The 16,557-nt window shown below is 41.9% G+C and overlaps 1 protein-coding gene across 3 annotated transcripts in view; it reads left to right on the forward strand.

Annotated features, from left to right (window-relative positions):
- grhl2b (grainyhead-like transcription factor 2b) overlaps positions 1-16,557 on the forward strand; it is a 580,987-nt gene that overhangs the window by 432,258 nt on the left and 132,172 nt on the right. For 2 of the 3 annotated variants that reach the window (XM_069920439.1, XM_069920441.1), the window contains 2 exons: positions 6,458-6,644; positions 6,744-6,811. In XM_069920439.1, the coding sequence (XP_069776540.1) occupies positions 6,458-6,644; positions 6,744-6,811 (255 nt within the window). Of the gene's footprint in view, positions 1-6,454; positions 6,645-6,743; positions 6,812-16,557 lie in introns of all 3 variants that reach the window. The other variant, XM_069920440.1, reaches the window with a different exon arrangement.

The raw sequence follows: 16,557 nt of genomic DNA on the forward strand, positions 1-16,557 counted from the left end.
GATTTTATCACTGTACCTGTTGGAATACTACATCTAGTGTTTGTTCCAGGGCTGGCAATGGTAAGGAAGCCATCATTAAGAGTTGTTGAAATGATTGGGTCAGTAGCTTCTGCTGAGATAAAAAGGAGCGAGATGACATTTTGAGTCAAGACCCTGGAATGAGGCAGTGTTGGTCACTCCAGATTCCAGAGCCTGCAGTCTCTTTGTTTTCATGGCTGCAGATATTGATAATTGTTTATTGTGGGGAGCTGCCAAGGAGCCAATGGTTAGCTGTCCCTGCTTCTCCGCCCCACCCTCCCTCCATTGCACTTCCACAAGCTCCTCAATTTTTGTGCAAGCAGTTAGAAATCATGGACTATTCAAATCTGGAATTGTGTGGGAAGTGGAGATCAGGGAGAAAGTCTCGTTGCCTTGAAGGGCTCAGGCCCAAAACGTTGGTTATATTGTATGATACTATGTGATCTGTTGAGGCTCCAACACTTTCGTATTTTTACTTTGTAGAAGGTTAGCTCTCTTTCTCTTTCCACAAATGTTGCCTGACCTGTTTAGTCTTTACAGCATTTTCTGCTCTATTTAAATAAATAGGCCACACAGCCTTACAAACGAACATGGTCAAATGTGTTTTTTTTTTAAAACTTCAACGAAGGATAGGTGGTGTTCATAGGTGGTAAAGATCTATAACTGATTTTCAGTCCTGAGCCCTTCGAAATCTGAGTAAAAAGCAAGCAGGTGTCTGAATTAAAAGCTTGGGGAGAAGGAAAGAAAGGGCACTGGGAGGAATACAGACCAACGACGAAAGTTGATAATTGGGGATAGCTAGGAGGACGGGAGAGAAATTGTGAGCATTGATGGGAGAAGCCAGAGAGCGGTAGTGGATGATTGCTTCTCAGACTATTGATGGGGCTTGGATCGGTACTGGGACCATTGTTGTTTGTTGTCTATGTCATTGATCTGGATGATAATGTGGTAAATTGGATCAGCAAGTTTGCTGATTACACTAAGATTCGAAGTGTTTTGAACAGCGAGGAAGGTTCTCAAAGCTTCCCGAGGGATCTGGACCAACTGGAAAAATGGGCTGGAAAAGTGCAGATAGAATTTAATCTAGACAAGTGTGAGGAGTTGCATTTTGGAAGGACAAACCAAGAAAGGACATACATGGTCAATGTTAGGGTACTGAGAAGTGTGCTAGAACAGAGGGATCTGGGAATACCTATACATAGTTCCCTGAAAGTGATGCCACAGGTGGATAGGGTTGTAAAGAGAGCTTTTGGCATATTGGCCTTCATAAATTAAAGTATTGAGTATAGGTGTTGGGATATTATGGAGCAGTTGCATAAGACATTGGTGAGGCCAAATTTGGAGTATTGGGTGCAGTTTTGGTCACCTAACTACAGCAAAGATATCAATAAGATGGAAAGAGTGCAGAGAAGATTTACTAGGTTGTTTCCTGGACTTCAGGAACCAAGTTACAGGGAAAGGTTAAACAGGTTAGGACTTTATTCCCTGGAGTGTAGAAGAATGAGGGGAGATTTGATAATTTAAGATTGAATGGAATATACAGAGTAAATGTAGATAGGTTTTTTCCACTGAGTGTAAGTGAGATACAATCCAGAGATAAGAGTGAAAGGGGAAAAGTTTGGGGGAATGCAAGGGGAAACTACACTCAGAAGCCCCTTTCACTGAAAACTGGAATTAAATGGCAATTTACCAGTTCACCTACCAGTGTGAATAATCCTAAACCGGTATGGTATTGGAGGGGGTCCATTTCAACTCTGGACTCAACTGACTAGGGAGGTCATATCAAAGCCGATCTATTTCAAATCAGCTTGTGTGATTGGGTGACCTGGTTTGATGGGTCCCATTAGTGACGTGCTGATGACATTTGTTGCGTGCGTGCAACCTCCTAGCAGAACAGCCAGTTTGGCGAGGTGCTGAAGGCAGGTAGAGTGGTTCTAGCATGGCAGAAGTGGGAATTAGTAGTGATCTAAAGGATGATGGTGGTGCATTGAGGGGATTGGGAGGTGAGGGAGCTCCCCTCAATTGTGGCCAATGAGGAGATTACAAAACATTTTCCCATGTTCTTGTACACATTGTGCATATGTTTTATGAAATTGTGTGTATTTTCCCATGCTCCTTTATACATTGTGCTCATCGATGCTTTATTCCTGCTACAATTTCACAGCCCTGCGTGTACATAATGCGTCACTCAGGACATCGCCCCCTTTAGTCTGTGGCACCAGGGAGGTAATGTGAAAGGGTGCGCTGAACCAGTTTTTCTTGGTTCAGTGTGAATGACCCTACCAAGATTTTAAATTTAGCGAGTTTCCAATGTGAAAAGGCCTAGAGTGATGGGAGTGTGGAACGAGCTACCAGCTGAGGTGGTGAATGTGGACTCAATTTATATTTAAGACAAATTTGGACAGATACATGGATGAGAGAGGTATGGAGGGCTGCGGACTGGGTGCAGGTCAGTGGGACTAGACTAGACTAGAAGGGCTGAAGTGGCTAGTTTCTGTGCTGTTGTGTTCTTTGGTTTCATCAGGGGAAGGGATGGTTCTGAGAAAGCAGAATTAGAGGAAAGGAGAGGGAGAGACGCATACAAAGCTAGAGAAAAGGTTGGAGGGTGCCCAGGAAGAATGTGAGATGGTGTTCCTCCAATTTGCAGGTGGTCTCTGATAGTACATGAAATCTTGGACAGACGTGTCTGCATGGGAATGGGGCGGGGAATTGAAATGGGTTGTCACTGGGAAATCCCTGCTATTGTGGCAGATGAAGTAGAGGTGGTCAACAAAGCGATCTCCCAGTTTGCATCCTCTTTCTGATGTAGAGGAGACTACAAAGGTTGATTGCGGTGGAGAGCTGGGGGTCCAGGTGCACGTGAGTGTCATCGACAGGGGAATTCAAAACTTTTATGAAATACTATAAGATGTCAGTGAAACTTCTAAAGTAAAATAATGAAATTTTTAAAAACTTCATGCTTGCTTAGAAACCAAATTTTGCATAGCCTGCTCAATACAACTTCTTTGGGCTTTGCTCACTTTAATTAAATAATTTAAAAGGCAGTGAAAACTAAAGATCACTGAAGGAACTCAACAGGTCAGACAGCACCAACACATACAACCCTGAGATTCTTTTTCCTGCCGACCAGGCAGAATTTCTACCTATCGGTAACTCAAGAAATAAGTACACAAGATAGAAATATAAACAAAGAAAGAAAGATGGTCTGACAACATTTTGGGTTGGGATTGTAAAGGCCCAGTCGAGAGACTTTGAATGGCCATTTTTACCCATGGATATTTTCTCTCCTGCTGAGTCCCTCCAGCATTTCTTGGTTTGCTTGAGATTCAGCATCTTCAGTCTTTGTTTGGAAAGTTGGTGTTTGGTTCTGAGACTTTTTCTGGATGTAAAAGTTGTCGCTCAGCAATGGCTATGGTTTCTGCTGTTTTATGATCTTGATTTTTCTCACTCTACCTCTAAAATATGTGCTACCAACTTGTACAGAGGGAACTCCAATAAAAATAGTGTGATAAAGACCAGATTATCAGTTGTAAATGTGTTAATTGAGAGAGAAATATTTTCGAGGACTCTGGAGAACACTCCCCTCCCTATTCGTTGCAATAGTTTGATGGAATACTTTGAATCTCTCCCAGCCAACACTTCACTCCCCCACAACCTCTGAGAAAGTAGGTGGAACTTGGCTTAATGTTTCAAGAAATTAAAAACCTTGTCACATGCTTGTCAAGCCATTCCATTGCATTTTATTTTACAGAATTTGGAGTAGAATTAGAAGGAAAATGGGCCCTTTGGCCCATGGTGTCTACTCAGACTTTCAGCAAACCATTTACACTCATACTGCATCAGTCCCATTTAAAAAAAATTAACGCTGCATTTGCATCAAATTTCTGCAGATTCTCCCACTCCTCTGCACACTGGATGCTTTGCCACTGTTACGGCCCTTCACTGTCACCGTGTAGGAAATGCTTTTGACAAATGGTCAAATAACCAAGGATTCACATCACCCAGGACACACTCTGTTCTCGCTGCTGCAACTAAGAAAGAGGACTAGGTGCCACAAGACATGTACCACCAGGTTCTGGAGCAGCTGCTACCCTTCCACCATCAGACTCCTCACAATAAACTCAATCAGGGACTCATTGAAGGCCTCTGACTTTGCACATTATTTGTTACTGAATATATATTTTGTCAGTACTTAGTCAGTTTGTTTACAATTCTTTCTTTGTTTATATTTCTATCTTGTGTACTTATTTCTTGAGTTACCGATAGGTAGAAATTCTGCCTGGTCGGCAGGAAAAAGAATCTCAGGGTTGTATGTGTTGTCGTGCATGTACACTGACACTACATTTTGAACTTTGAAATCGTGTATTATAAACTCTGCACAAGCAGCAAATGATCTATTCTAATAATTGAAAGAGATGTATTAGCTGGCATAGCAGATGATTCTCTTCTCCAACTGAGTACCAATGGATCTTTTAAGCTTTCTATGGAGACCAAATTGGGCCTCAATGTCTCTGGGGGGGAAATGAATACTTTCCTCCTCAAAAAGATGTGGCTCTGATAATGCAGCACCGCCATACTGTTTTGGCATATTTACTGACATTTATTGTGTGAGCACGTGGAGGGATGTCCATCAAGCAGAAACAGCAGATATTTAGTTTGATGTGGGTATTGTATGGCATGAAGATTTAGGCTGAAGGGCCTACTCCTATAGTGTACTAAATTAATCTTTAGAAATAAATGTTCTACAAATAACTGTCGGTGCCTATTAGTTTTCTACTTTAGCTGCATTGTTTGCATCTGCTGGCAATCACTTCTTCATCAATGTTCCAAAAAAAATCTTGGGTCCCATTCAATAGATTTAATCCAAGTCTGGCCCCAAAGCAATGCAATATCATAGTTTCATTTTTTTTTTTAAGAATACATGTTTATTACCATTTTGACTTTTATATTTTGAAATGAACAAACCCAACTTTTTGACTGTTTTTACATAATTTTTCTTCTTGCCACACTGGTTGTGCATTTGTGTTTTAATGCTCTTGTCATAAATCATCTCCATAATCGGTTTTATTGAACTATGTTGGCACAGGTCTCAGAATAGCAACCTTGTCGTCCCTCTGTGAAATACGAGGTTCAGAGGGGAATGATTTCTATAATAGATGAAATAAAATGAAATAACCAGTGGTCAAGTACACCAGTTTCCATAAGTTGAGCCAAATGTGCTTGATACAAGCTTAACTTTGATTTATTACAGGTGGTTTTACTTCAGAGTACTTCTGAAGTATTTCAATGGAGCATAAACTTCCAAATTAGTGTTGATGAGTCTGAAATTGCCACATATGTACCTAACTATTTCATTGAAGGTTCCTGTAGACTTGCTCTTGGGACGTACTAAACACTCAGACTCATTTAAGGACTCTTACTTTGTACATATTTATTACTAAATATTTTTTCTGTCTTTCCACAGTTCACATTCCTTTCAATGTTTAAATTTCTTTCTGTACACATTTTTCTTGAGTACAGTTTGCACTACCAACAAGTAAAAATTCTGCCTTACAGGAAAAATTATCTTAAGAGTTATAGACAATAGATAGTAGATGTTGGAGAAGGCCAATTGGCCTATTGAGCAGCTCCGCCATTTTTCAGATCATGGCTGATCATTCACTATCAGTACCCATTCCGAGCCTTATCCCCATAACACTCAACTCCCCTGCCCACAAGAGCCTTATCTAACTCCCTTTTGAACATATCCAGAGAATCTGCCCCACTACCCTCTGCGGCAAAGCATTCCACAGATTCTAACTTCTCTGCGTAAAATAATTTCTCCTCATCTCTGTCCTAAAGGGCCTTCCCTGTATTCTTAAACTATGCCCTCTAGTCCTAGTCTCTCCCAACATTGGGAACATTGTAAGTGATGTCATGTATGTACTCTGACAATAGATCTGAACTTTGATTTTATGCACGCACATTATCGGCCCTCAGTTTCTCAGAGAAGCTAATGCACTTGTTTACCTGGAAAAGCTACGGCCTGAAACGTTGGTTATATATCTATCTCGTATGGACGCTGCGAGACCTCCTGCATTCCTGCAGCATTTGTGTTTCTACTACAATCACAGTGTCTTCAGACTTGTGTGTTTTGCATCTGTTTTTATATGAGTAGTTTATAGGCCTCTTTAGAGTCATGGGGGTTGGGGGTGACCTGAAGAACATTTGAGCTCGTGCATTTTTACAACAACCTGTCAGCTTCGACGGCAATCTTTTTCATTCTTTCCAGAGACGACCTGCAAATGACAAGTTTATTTGGTTTAGTTTAACACCTTTTTGTTTGAAATGGTGACCATTGATCCTGGGCTATTATGGTGGCACTGAACTGTCACGATCCTACTAATGTTGAAGTCGGCACCAAACAGTAATCCGATTGACTCTCTTCCTTTGGCAGCAGCAAGCGCCTGGTGGTAGTACTGCAGAATGATTCGAATTTCCATCCCAGACGTGCCTACACCAGTGAAGATGAGGCCTGGAAGTCCTATCTTGAAAACCCTTTGACAGCTGCTACAAAAGCCATGATGAGCATTAATGGTGATGAGGACAGTGCTGCTGCCTTAGGATTGCTTTATGATTACTACAAGGTTTGTCAACTGCAAATATTAGGTAGTGTTCTCCATCCAGTCTCCTTCCGAATGCAAGCAGTTGTTAGTTTTATATTTGGATTTTGTTGTATCTTTTAGGTCCCCAGGGACAAGAGACTGATGCCACTTGGTAAAGGAGCTGATTCACAGGATGATCAAGAGAAAAGGTACATTTGTTTTTGATGAATGGCGATTGTGTGTATCGGGTGGAAGTTGCATAAGATAGATGTAATTACGTAACCAGTGGTGCCCAATGACGTTGGAAGGGCTAAGTTGCCAGAAATGTTATTAATGCAGTGTTATCTGAACCTGTGCTTTACCTGGCAGTTGGGTAGTTTGCATTGGTGGATATTGCCTCTTGACTTCCTCTATGATAATTTTAATCAAACAGAAGAATAGAAAAAGACCATTTCATCCTTTTGGTGTCTGCAGTTTCTTTGAAAGAGTTGTCCTTATTTTAATTTCGACATACAGCACAATAACAGGCCATTTTGGCATGTGCCGCCCAATTTACACCCAATTAACCTCCACCCCCAGTGAAGGGTTGAAGAAACTGGAGCCCCCAGGGAAAACCTATGCAGACATGGGGAGAATGTACAAACTCCTTACAAATAGCACGGAATTCGAACCTGGTCCTAAGCACTGGCGCTGTAAAGGGATTATGCTAACCACTACACCAAGCCCCATGGAACACTACAGCATAGAAAATGTGCCATTCAGCCCATCTAGCCTGTGCCAACCATCTTCCTAGTGCCACTGACCTGCTCCCATACCATAACCTTCCAGTCCTCTCAAATCCATGTACCTATCCAATTTACTCTTAAAACACACGATTAAGCCCACATTCACCACATCAGATGATGGTTCATTCCACATTCCAACCACTGAGTGAAAAACTTCCCCATAATGTTCCCCCAAACCTTTTCCCCCTTCAGCTGAAAACTATGTCCCCAATCTAAGTGGAAAAAACCTATTCACATCCACTCTGTCTATACCTTTCATAATCTTTTAACCTTTAATCCAATCTCCCCTCGTGCTTCTTCGCTCTAAGGAATAAAGTCCTAATCTGTTTCCCTGTAACTCAACTCCTGAAGCCTCGGCAACACCCTAGTAAATCTTCTCTGCATTCTTTAATCGTATTGATATTCTTCCTGTAGTTAGGTGCCCAGAACTGCACATACTATTCCAAATATGGTCTTACCAATGTCTTAAACAACTTCATCATAGCATCCCAACTCCTATACTCAATACTTTGATTTATAAAGGCTAAAATAACAAAAGCTTTCTTTACAACTCTGTCCACCTGCGATGCCATCTTCAGGGAACAATGTATCTGCACTAGATACATCTGCACTCCTCAGTGCCTCATCATTTACTGTATATCTTCTATCTTGGTTTTCCCTTCCAAAATGCATCACCTCACACTTATCTGCATTAAATTTCATCTGCCACTTTCTGTCCCATTTTCTAGCTGGTCCAGATCCCTCTGCAAGCTTTGATAACCCTCCTCATTATCCACAGTGCCACCTATCTTTGTATCGTCAGCAAACTTGCTGATCCAATTCACGACATTATCATTCAGATCATTGCTATATATATATACAACAAACAACAATGGTCCCATCATGGATCCCTGAAGCACACCACTGGTCACAGGCCTTCAATCTGAGAAGCAACCATCCATTACCACCCTCTGCCTTCTCCCACACGACCAATTTTGAATCCATTTTACCACCTCTCCTAGTGTCATAACCTCTGAACTAACCTCTTTATGTGGGACCTTGTCAAAGGCTTTTACTAAAGTCCATGTAGACAACATCAACAGCCTTTCCTTCATCCACCTTCCTGGTAACCTCCTCAAAAAAAACTCCACAAGGTTTGTTAAACACAACTTACCACGCACAAAGCCATGCTGACTATCCTTAATCAGCCCATGACTGTTGTAATACCTATATATCCTGTCTCAGAACTCCTTCCAATAAATTACCTACTACTGACGTCAGATTCATTGGTTTAATTTTGATTACCTGGTTTAATTACCTGGTTTAATTTTGAGCCTTTTTTTTAAACAATGGGACAACATGAGCTACCTTGTAATCCTCTGGCACCTCACCTGTGGCTAAGGACATTTTGAACAGATCAGCCAGGGCCCCTGAAATTCCTACACTATATCATATCTGGCCAAGGTGATTTATCTACCTTTATTCGCTGTAAGGCAGGAAGCATCTCTTATCTCCATCTGTTCCATGACTCTTCTGTTTGTTTCCCTTCCTTCCTGATGCAAAAAAAATTCTATTTAAGATCTATCCCCATTACTTGAGCCTCCAAACATAGATGACACCTCTGATCCTCTAGAGGGCCAATTTTGTCCCTTACTATCCTTTTATTAATATACGTAGAAACCCTTCGGGTTTACCTTCATATTATCTGCCAGAGCAGCCTTATGTTTTTTTACCTTCCTGATTTCGTTCTTGAATATTTTCTTGCACTCTTCAAGTACCTCATTAGCTCTTTATTGCCTAAACTTGCTCTACATCTCCCTCTTTTTCTTAACCAGGTTGCCAATATCCCTTGAAAACCAGGGTTCCCTATGCCTGGTAACTTTGCCTTTAAACCTAACAGGAACATGCAAACTCTGCAGTCTCAAGAAATACTTGTTTCCATTTTTTATTTTATAAACATAGCAGTAAAGATTATAGCCAAGCCAGCAGAGTTCTGGATGATCTCATGTTTGAGTTGTAGAAAATTGGAAACCAGCCAGCATTCAACATTCTGAATAGGGCATAATTTAATAAAAATCATGAGGTGCAGGTGAATTATTATAACCATAGCATGATCCAAATTCTTTAAATATGGGATCAGTGTGACAACCAGATTGTAGAGTAACACAGCACAGAAACATGCCCTTTGGTCCATCAGGTTCATGCTGACCTATCACCATCATTTGGTCCATTGTTTACTTGCTTTGGTAATTAAAATGCTAATCTTGATGTTTTAAATATTTTGAGAGTAACAGTATCTATGGGAAAAAAAATCTTGACCTCTCAAGGGAGAAAGTTATTGTATTGTACAAAATAATTAATTAAGAGAGAAATTGTTGGCGGGGGGGGGGTTCTGCAAAAAAAACAATTGACTTATCAATGACTTTAAAAAAAAATCTAGATTTGAACCCAAATTGTTACTGCTTTTTCCCCCACCCCCCAACCAATACTAGTGGCAGCCACAATAAATATGGCAATGCAATACAAAATCCATTAATGTGTTGGATAATTTTTCAGATCTATTGCCAGGAGAATATGAAATAACTGCTCATATTCAGATTGAACTATAGAACATGGAACACCACTAGCCCTTTGTCCCGTCTAGTACATGCAGAACTATTATTCTGCAGTTCCATTGACCTGCTCCCAGACCATACCCCTACCATCCACATACCTATTCAATCTCTTAAAATGTTGAAATCAACTCAATCCACCACCTATGCTGGGAGTTCATTCCACACTCTCACCACCTTCAGAAGAATCTCCCCTTTATGTTCCTCTTAAACATTTCCCCTTTCACCCTTAACCCATGTCCTCTTGTTCTTGCCACACCCAACCTTGGAAAAAGCCTGCTTCCATTTACCCTATCTACACCCCCAATAATCTTGTATACAGGTACACAATCCTTTATCTGGAACCCTTGGGGGACAGTGTGTTCCAAATTTCGGAAAGCCCACCTGAATTGTGTTGCCATATCCACCCACACCCCCTTCCAGTCGCCTGGCCGCCTCCCTCATCTGCCAGTCCCCACTTGCCGGATTTTAGATGTTTGGATAAAGGATCGTGTATCTGTATCGCTATTAAATCTCACCTCGTTTTCTCATTCTCAGTTGCTCCAGGGAATGAAGTCTTAACCTATTCAACCTTTTCCCATAGCTCAGCTCCAAATCTGGAAACGTCTTGTAAATTTTCTCTGCTCTCTTTCAATCTTATTGATATTTTTCCTGTGGGTAGGTGACCAGACTCAACACAATAATCCAAATTTGGCCTCTCCAATGTCAGTACAACTACAACCCAATTCCTGCACTCAGTACTGATTTATGAAGGCCACTGTTCCAAAAGCTCTCTTTACCAGATCCCTCTTCTACCACACTCTGTAGTTCCTTACTATTAACCAGGTCAATCTTACCATGGTCCGTCCTCCCAAAGTGCCACACTTCACAATTGTCCACATTAAATTCCATCTGTTATTTTTCCAGCTGGTCCAGACCCCACTCCAAGCTTTGAAAGCCTACCTCACTCTCCACTGCAACCCCAATCTTTGTATTATCTGCAAATTGGCTGATCCAATTTACAGCATTATCATCCAGATCATTGATGTAGACGACAAACAACAATGCACCCAACTTAATCCCTGAGTCACACCACTAGACACAGGCCTTCAGTTAGAGAGGCAATCTTCTGCTACCACTCTGGCTTCTCCCACAAAGCCAATGAATAATCCAATTTACTACCTCATCCTGTATACAGAGAGAACCTTTTTGACCAATCTCCCATGTGGGATCTTCTCAATGGCCTTACTAATACCCATGTAGATAACATCCACTGCCTTTTCTTCATCAACATTTTTGGTAACTTTTAAAAAAAATCCAATTAGTTACACCTGGCATGCCATGTAGACTATCCCTAACCAGTCCTTGTCTATCCAAGTTCTTGTTTATCCAGTCATTTAGGACACCTTCCAATAATTTGCCCACTACTGATGTTTTAAATACCTCTGTTAGGGCCCCTGTCATTTCTGCACTAGCCCTCTCATTATCCGAAGGAATATCTTGTGCTCTGGGGGTTTATTCCTCTGTCATCCTTATGTTTTCCCTCACTTCTATAGGTGTGTCTGTCTTCTGAGTAAATGCGAAAAGAGAATAATTTAAGATCCCCATTATCTCTTTTGACTCCATACATAGCTGCTCACTCTAGTCTTCAAGAGGACCTTGCTCACTTTTTGCTTCTAATGTATCTGTCGAAGGCAAATAAGCGTGGATAAATCCCCTGAGCATGACAAGCCCTTGTGATTTTCCTTGAGTTGTGGACTCTGCCCCCTCTCCTGAAGTTGATGATCATTTCTTGCATCTTAATGTCCTTGAGAGAGATGTTGCTATCTTGCTACTTACTGGGCAGTAGACTTTCATTCTCTTTCCTGTATTCCATCTTGTTATTAGCAAATTTGAGGATGGAGTTGGAATGGCATTTGGAGGTAATTTGGGAGGTGATACTGACTTGTGATCCCAACTAATTGACTTGGTCCCTGGTGCTGCAGCAAATGCTTCTCTCTTTTGAATATTCAGAGATCTGGAATTCCCACAGGTCAATGGAGATGTTAATCTCAAAGCCTCTTTGAAAAGGTTTATATATGGCTAAGTTTGCAGTTATTACCAAAATAGGTGCTAGGGCAAGTGGCGCTAGGGATGCAAAAAGGCTGCAGAGAGACTCTGAGAGAATAGGAGAATGGGCAAAGAGGTGCCCATATGAAATACAATGTGAGAAAGTGGATGGTCGTGCACTTTGATCGAAGTAGTAGATGGGGAGAAAATTCAAAATTCAAAGGTGCAAAGAGACTTGAGAGTCCTTGTGCAGGATACCCTAAAGGTTGACCTCCAGGATGAGTCTGTGGTAAAGAAGGTGAATGCAATGTTGGCATTCATTTCTAGAGGAATAGCATACAAGAGCAGGGATGTAATGTTGAGACTCTATAGGGCACTGCTGAAACCTCACTTGGAGTAATGTGTACAGTTTTGGGCACCTTATTTGAGAAAGGATGTGCTGGTGTTGGAGAAGGTTCAGAGAAGATTTACTGGAGAGAGATACCAGGAATGAAAGGATTAGTGTATGAGGAATATTTGTTGGCTCTCAGACTGTACCATTGGAGTACAGAAGGATGAGGGTCCTCAAGAGACATTTTAAAGTGGTGAAAGGCCTGGACAGAGTAAATGTTGCAAGGTTGTTTCCCATGGAAGGGGAGTCTAGGATAAAAGGGCACAACTTAAGGATATCAATTTAAAATGGATGCTAAGAAATATTTTTAGCCAGAGGATCGTGACTCTGTGGAACTTGCTTCCACAGGTGCCCATGAAAGTGAGATTGTGGGATGTATTGAAGCCAGATATTTGCAAGTATTTGATTAGTCAGGGCATTGAGGATTACGGGGAGAAAGCCGAGGAATGGGATTAAGTAGCAGGATTAGAATGGCGGAGCAGATTCAATGGGTCTACTTCAGCTCCTACATTGTGATCTTATGACAATATCCTTGAGTTGTGTTCTGACTTTTTTTTTAAACCATAGTGAAGCTTAGAGTGGGGTGTTTATTTCCAGTGTCTGGTGTCAGTCGTGCAAATGACATGCTCCATCCAATGGACCTGACTGAATATAATTAGGGCCTCAGGATTGCTCATACTGCCAGTGGGTATGAAAGATTATACGGAAACAATGTTGGAAGTCCTCTCCAGTGCTTTGAGGTAGCTGCTGTAAGTAGTCCTGTTCTCAGTAGTACATCAGGGGGCAAGGATTACTGCTGCTTCATCCAGCATGAGGTTTGTCAGATTTGACATCTTGATTTTTTTAAAAACACAATTTATCCTTTTATGACTCTCCCAGGGCAGTGAGGGTGATGGGGAATTTCACAATGGTTGTTAGCGTTCATTGAGAGATGGGTCTTGATTTTAGGAAGTAGTTCACATTTTACATAGGCTTGTTGTGGACCGTTTTGAATATCGGTAGCGTTCTTCCATGTGAAGATTGATAGAGGATGAATGTTTTGCAGACATTAACATTCCCTGAATTGCTTCAATGATTGAACCAGCAATTTCTTGTAGCTTGGTCTCTGAACATGCACATGTACCAGCATCATCTGTATTCTGCAGTTTGACAATTACAGTGTCAACAGCCTTGGATTTGGAGTGAAAGTGGCGTGGGTTGAACAATTTTCCATTTATCCTGAGAGTTGGCATCCTTCTGGGGATGTCCCTAATTATGATGGGAAAGATTGAGAAAAGTGGGGCTTTAGACTAGCCTCAATGAGAATTGGTCTATTATGGTTCAAGGAAGGCCATGTTGTTGCTGCCGTATATTTCTCCTGGAGTTAAAGCATGGGAACGATCTTGTTCACTGTACCTGTAGCTGAATGGAAATCGCACTGATTCAGGGAGCAGCTCATTGGTCACTGGGAGGAGAGGTTGAGGAAAAACTTTTCCTGCAATGGACAAGAGCACAAACCATCTACATTTATTACAATAAGATTTATCTCAAAAGTACTCTTTACAGTACTTCCAAAATGTCTTCCTTTTGTGGGAGATGAGTTTGTGATTGAAGATCCTTTCCACCAAGTTTTAGAAATTCGGGGGGGCCATCTGATTTCAAGACTTGATGCTTTTCTGTTGGCAAATGGCCATTTTAGATATGGGGTAATGGTAAGGCTGAACCAAATAGTCTCTTCTGAAATGGATCAAAGACTCTCATGTTGGAGACCGAATTATGGTTGAGAATTTGCATAAAACATAGAACAATACAGGGCCTTCAGCTCATAATGTTGTGCTGACATACTCCTTAACAATCTAATTATTCCCTACCTCACACCCTGTATTTGTCTTACATCCATGTGTCTTTCTAAGTCTTTTGAGTTGTTCCTATTATCAGCCTTCACCACCACCCTGACAATGTATTCCAGGAACACACTGTTTTTATTTAAAAAAACAAACCTCTGCCATCTCCCCTCAACTTTCTTCTAATCGCCTAATGTCCTCTGGTAGCTGCTATTGTCATCCCAGGACAAAGGTGCTGGCTATCCACCCTTGAAATCTTGTACACCTCTAAGTCGCCTTTCAAATTAATCTTGCAGTGAGACCTGAGACCTGGCTTCAGAGTTCAAGGTTGCTTTTATTGTCATGTAATAATACGTTAAAAATGTATCATACATGATATACTTTAACTTCTGCCTGCTGCTAGGCAGACAGGAGTTTCCATTAGTATGGCCTGGAGAGAGAAAGAAGCAAAAGAGAGTTCCTTCGGTGTCACTGAGTGTCTGTGGTTTTGCCTCCAGTGCTCCCACAGCCTTTGCAGCTGCACATACCTCTGCTCGATACATCAGCAACCTGAGCTCCAGATTCAAAGCTCCGATACGATCAGGAAACCTTCAGTGCTGGAGGCCCTGTGGGAGCCCTTGCTCTCAGCATCCTCTCAAATCCCACTTCTGACACCTGGTTCCCATGATCCAGACACCAGCAGCCATTCCGGTTCCTCCCAACCACATCACTCACAGCCTGTGTTCCCCTCAGCTGCTGAGCCCTTTTCTTTGTATAGTTGAGTCTCAGCATTGGAACCTCTTATTTGGCTGTAGGTGGTGACCGCACCACAGAATCTGTGCATTCTGTGATTGAGGAGGGTGTTGCTTGACTTCTGCTTTTTCTCTCATGATCAGGTCATGGGTTTCCTGCTGGACCCCGGCCCTCATCTGCCTGCGGGCCTCTTTTTTTTTTGGCATTGTGGTTTCCAATCCAACAATGGCTTGTATTTGCTATTGATTGGGTCGTGAATTTCATAAAACATGGTTTTTGAGGAGAGAAGTCAAGAGAAGTGGTGAATTTCCACCTCATGAAGACAACATTTCTCTCTTGACTTTTGTCTAACAGAAGGGAGGGGTACCCCTTGCCTTGCTCTTGAACTGCCCTTCCACCCATTGTCTCTGACTCGGAGCAATGTTGTCAATGTCAAAGTGACAGGTTCCCATGATGAAAGAGTGGAGTGACATTAAATCTGATGCTTCACTAACTTTCCTTGATGGTCCTGGTGTTCTTGGTCCTGAGCTTTATGTTGAGGGGTGGAAGCTGATTTAACTTGGGGTTCACAGAGCAAAGCTATAATGCAGTAGCAGGAGGGCCCAAGATAAGTGGGGACTAAGCTCTACTGCTTGGACTTTTAACACCCACTCGTGCGTAATCACCTGTCAGCCTGAATGCAGTTGTAGGCACCTGCATGCCCCCAAAATAAACTTTATTCACATTAAAAATAATATTTTAATCATTTAGACGAACAGCCTCTCAGCCCATGCTGCCCACTTACACCCAATTGACCTACAACCCCCTGAATGTTTTTAAATGGTGGAAGGAAACTGGAGCCCCTGGGGAAAACCCACATAGACACGGGGAGAATGTGCAAACTCCTTACAGACAGCGCGGGATTTGAACCCCAGTCCTGATTGCTGGTGCTGTAATAGAGTTGCGCTAACTGAAATGCTCCAGATGTACAAAGTAAGGCAATGCAGACTTTTAACATTCTTGCTGTCAAATTCCTGTATACTTTTTGTTACAATGATCCTTCATAGTGCCATTGCCAAACTGTGGCCCCCAGCTGTATGAGAGGCTTTCCCCATTGGTTTCTGCCCCACAATGCCTCGTAGTGAGTGGATCGTAAATTATGCTTTTGAGTTACTAAAGACTGGATGTATTCCTCTGTGTGTATCCATGTAAGAAAAAAAACATAAATCACCCCATTTTGCTACTCCAGTGTGAAGTCTCCTCAAGTATGCCCACCCTGAAGAAGTTCTCCTCCTCTCTTTGAAGGGAATTTTGTTCCCTGCTGCTACTCCAGCATCTGCAGATATTCTTATTTAACTCCCTATATCTGAATTCACTTGGGGATGAGTCATGACAAAAACCTTTGCGTCCTTGTCCACACACTTTCTGCAAATCTAGTCGTGTATTGGTGGGGGGGTGGTGCACATGGATGTTCTGATGGCACGGGAAGGGTTTAAAAAAAATTGGTAGAGTAGCTGTCATGTTAGCTCTGCCACTGGTGCGGACCCAGAAGAGCGAAACTGGAAAGTGGCACTGCTCTGCAGGGTCCATCAGCCTGGTCCTAATATCAACAGGCTGTACAGGGTT

This window comes from Narcine bancroftii, chromosome 2, assembly GCF_036971445.1.
Source record: "Narcine bancroftii isolate sNarBan1 chromosome 2, sNarBan1.hap1, whole genome shotgun sequence".
NCBI lineage: Eukaryota > Metazoa > Chordata > Chondrichthyes > Torpediniformes > Narcinidae > Narcine > Narcine bancroftii.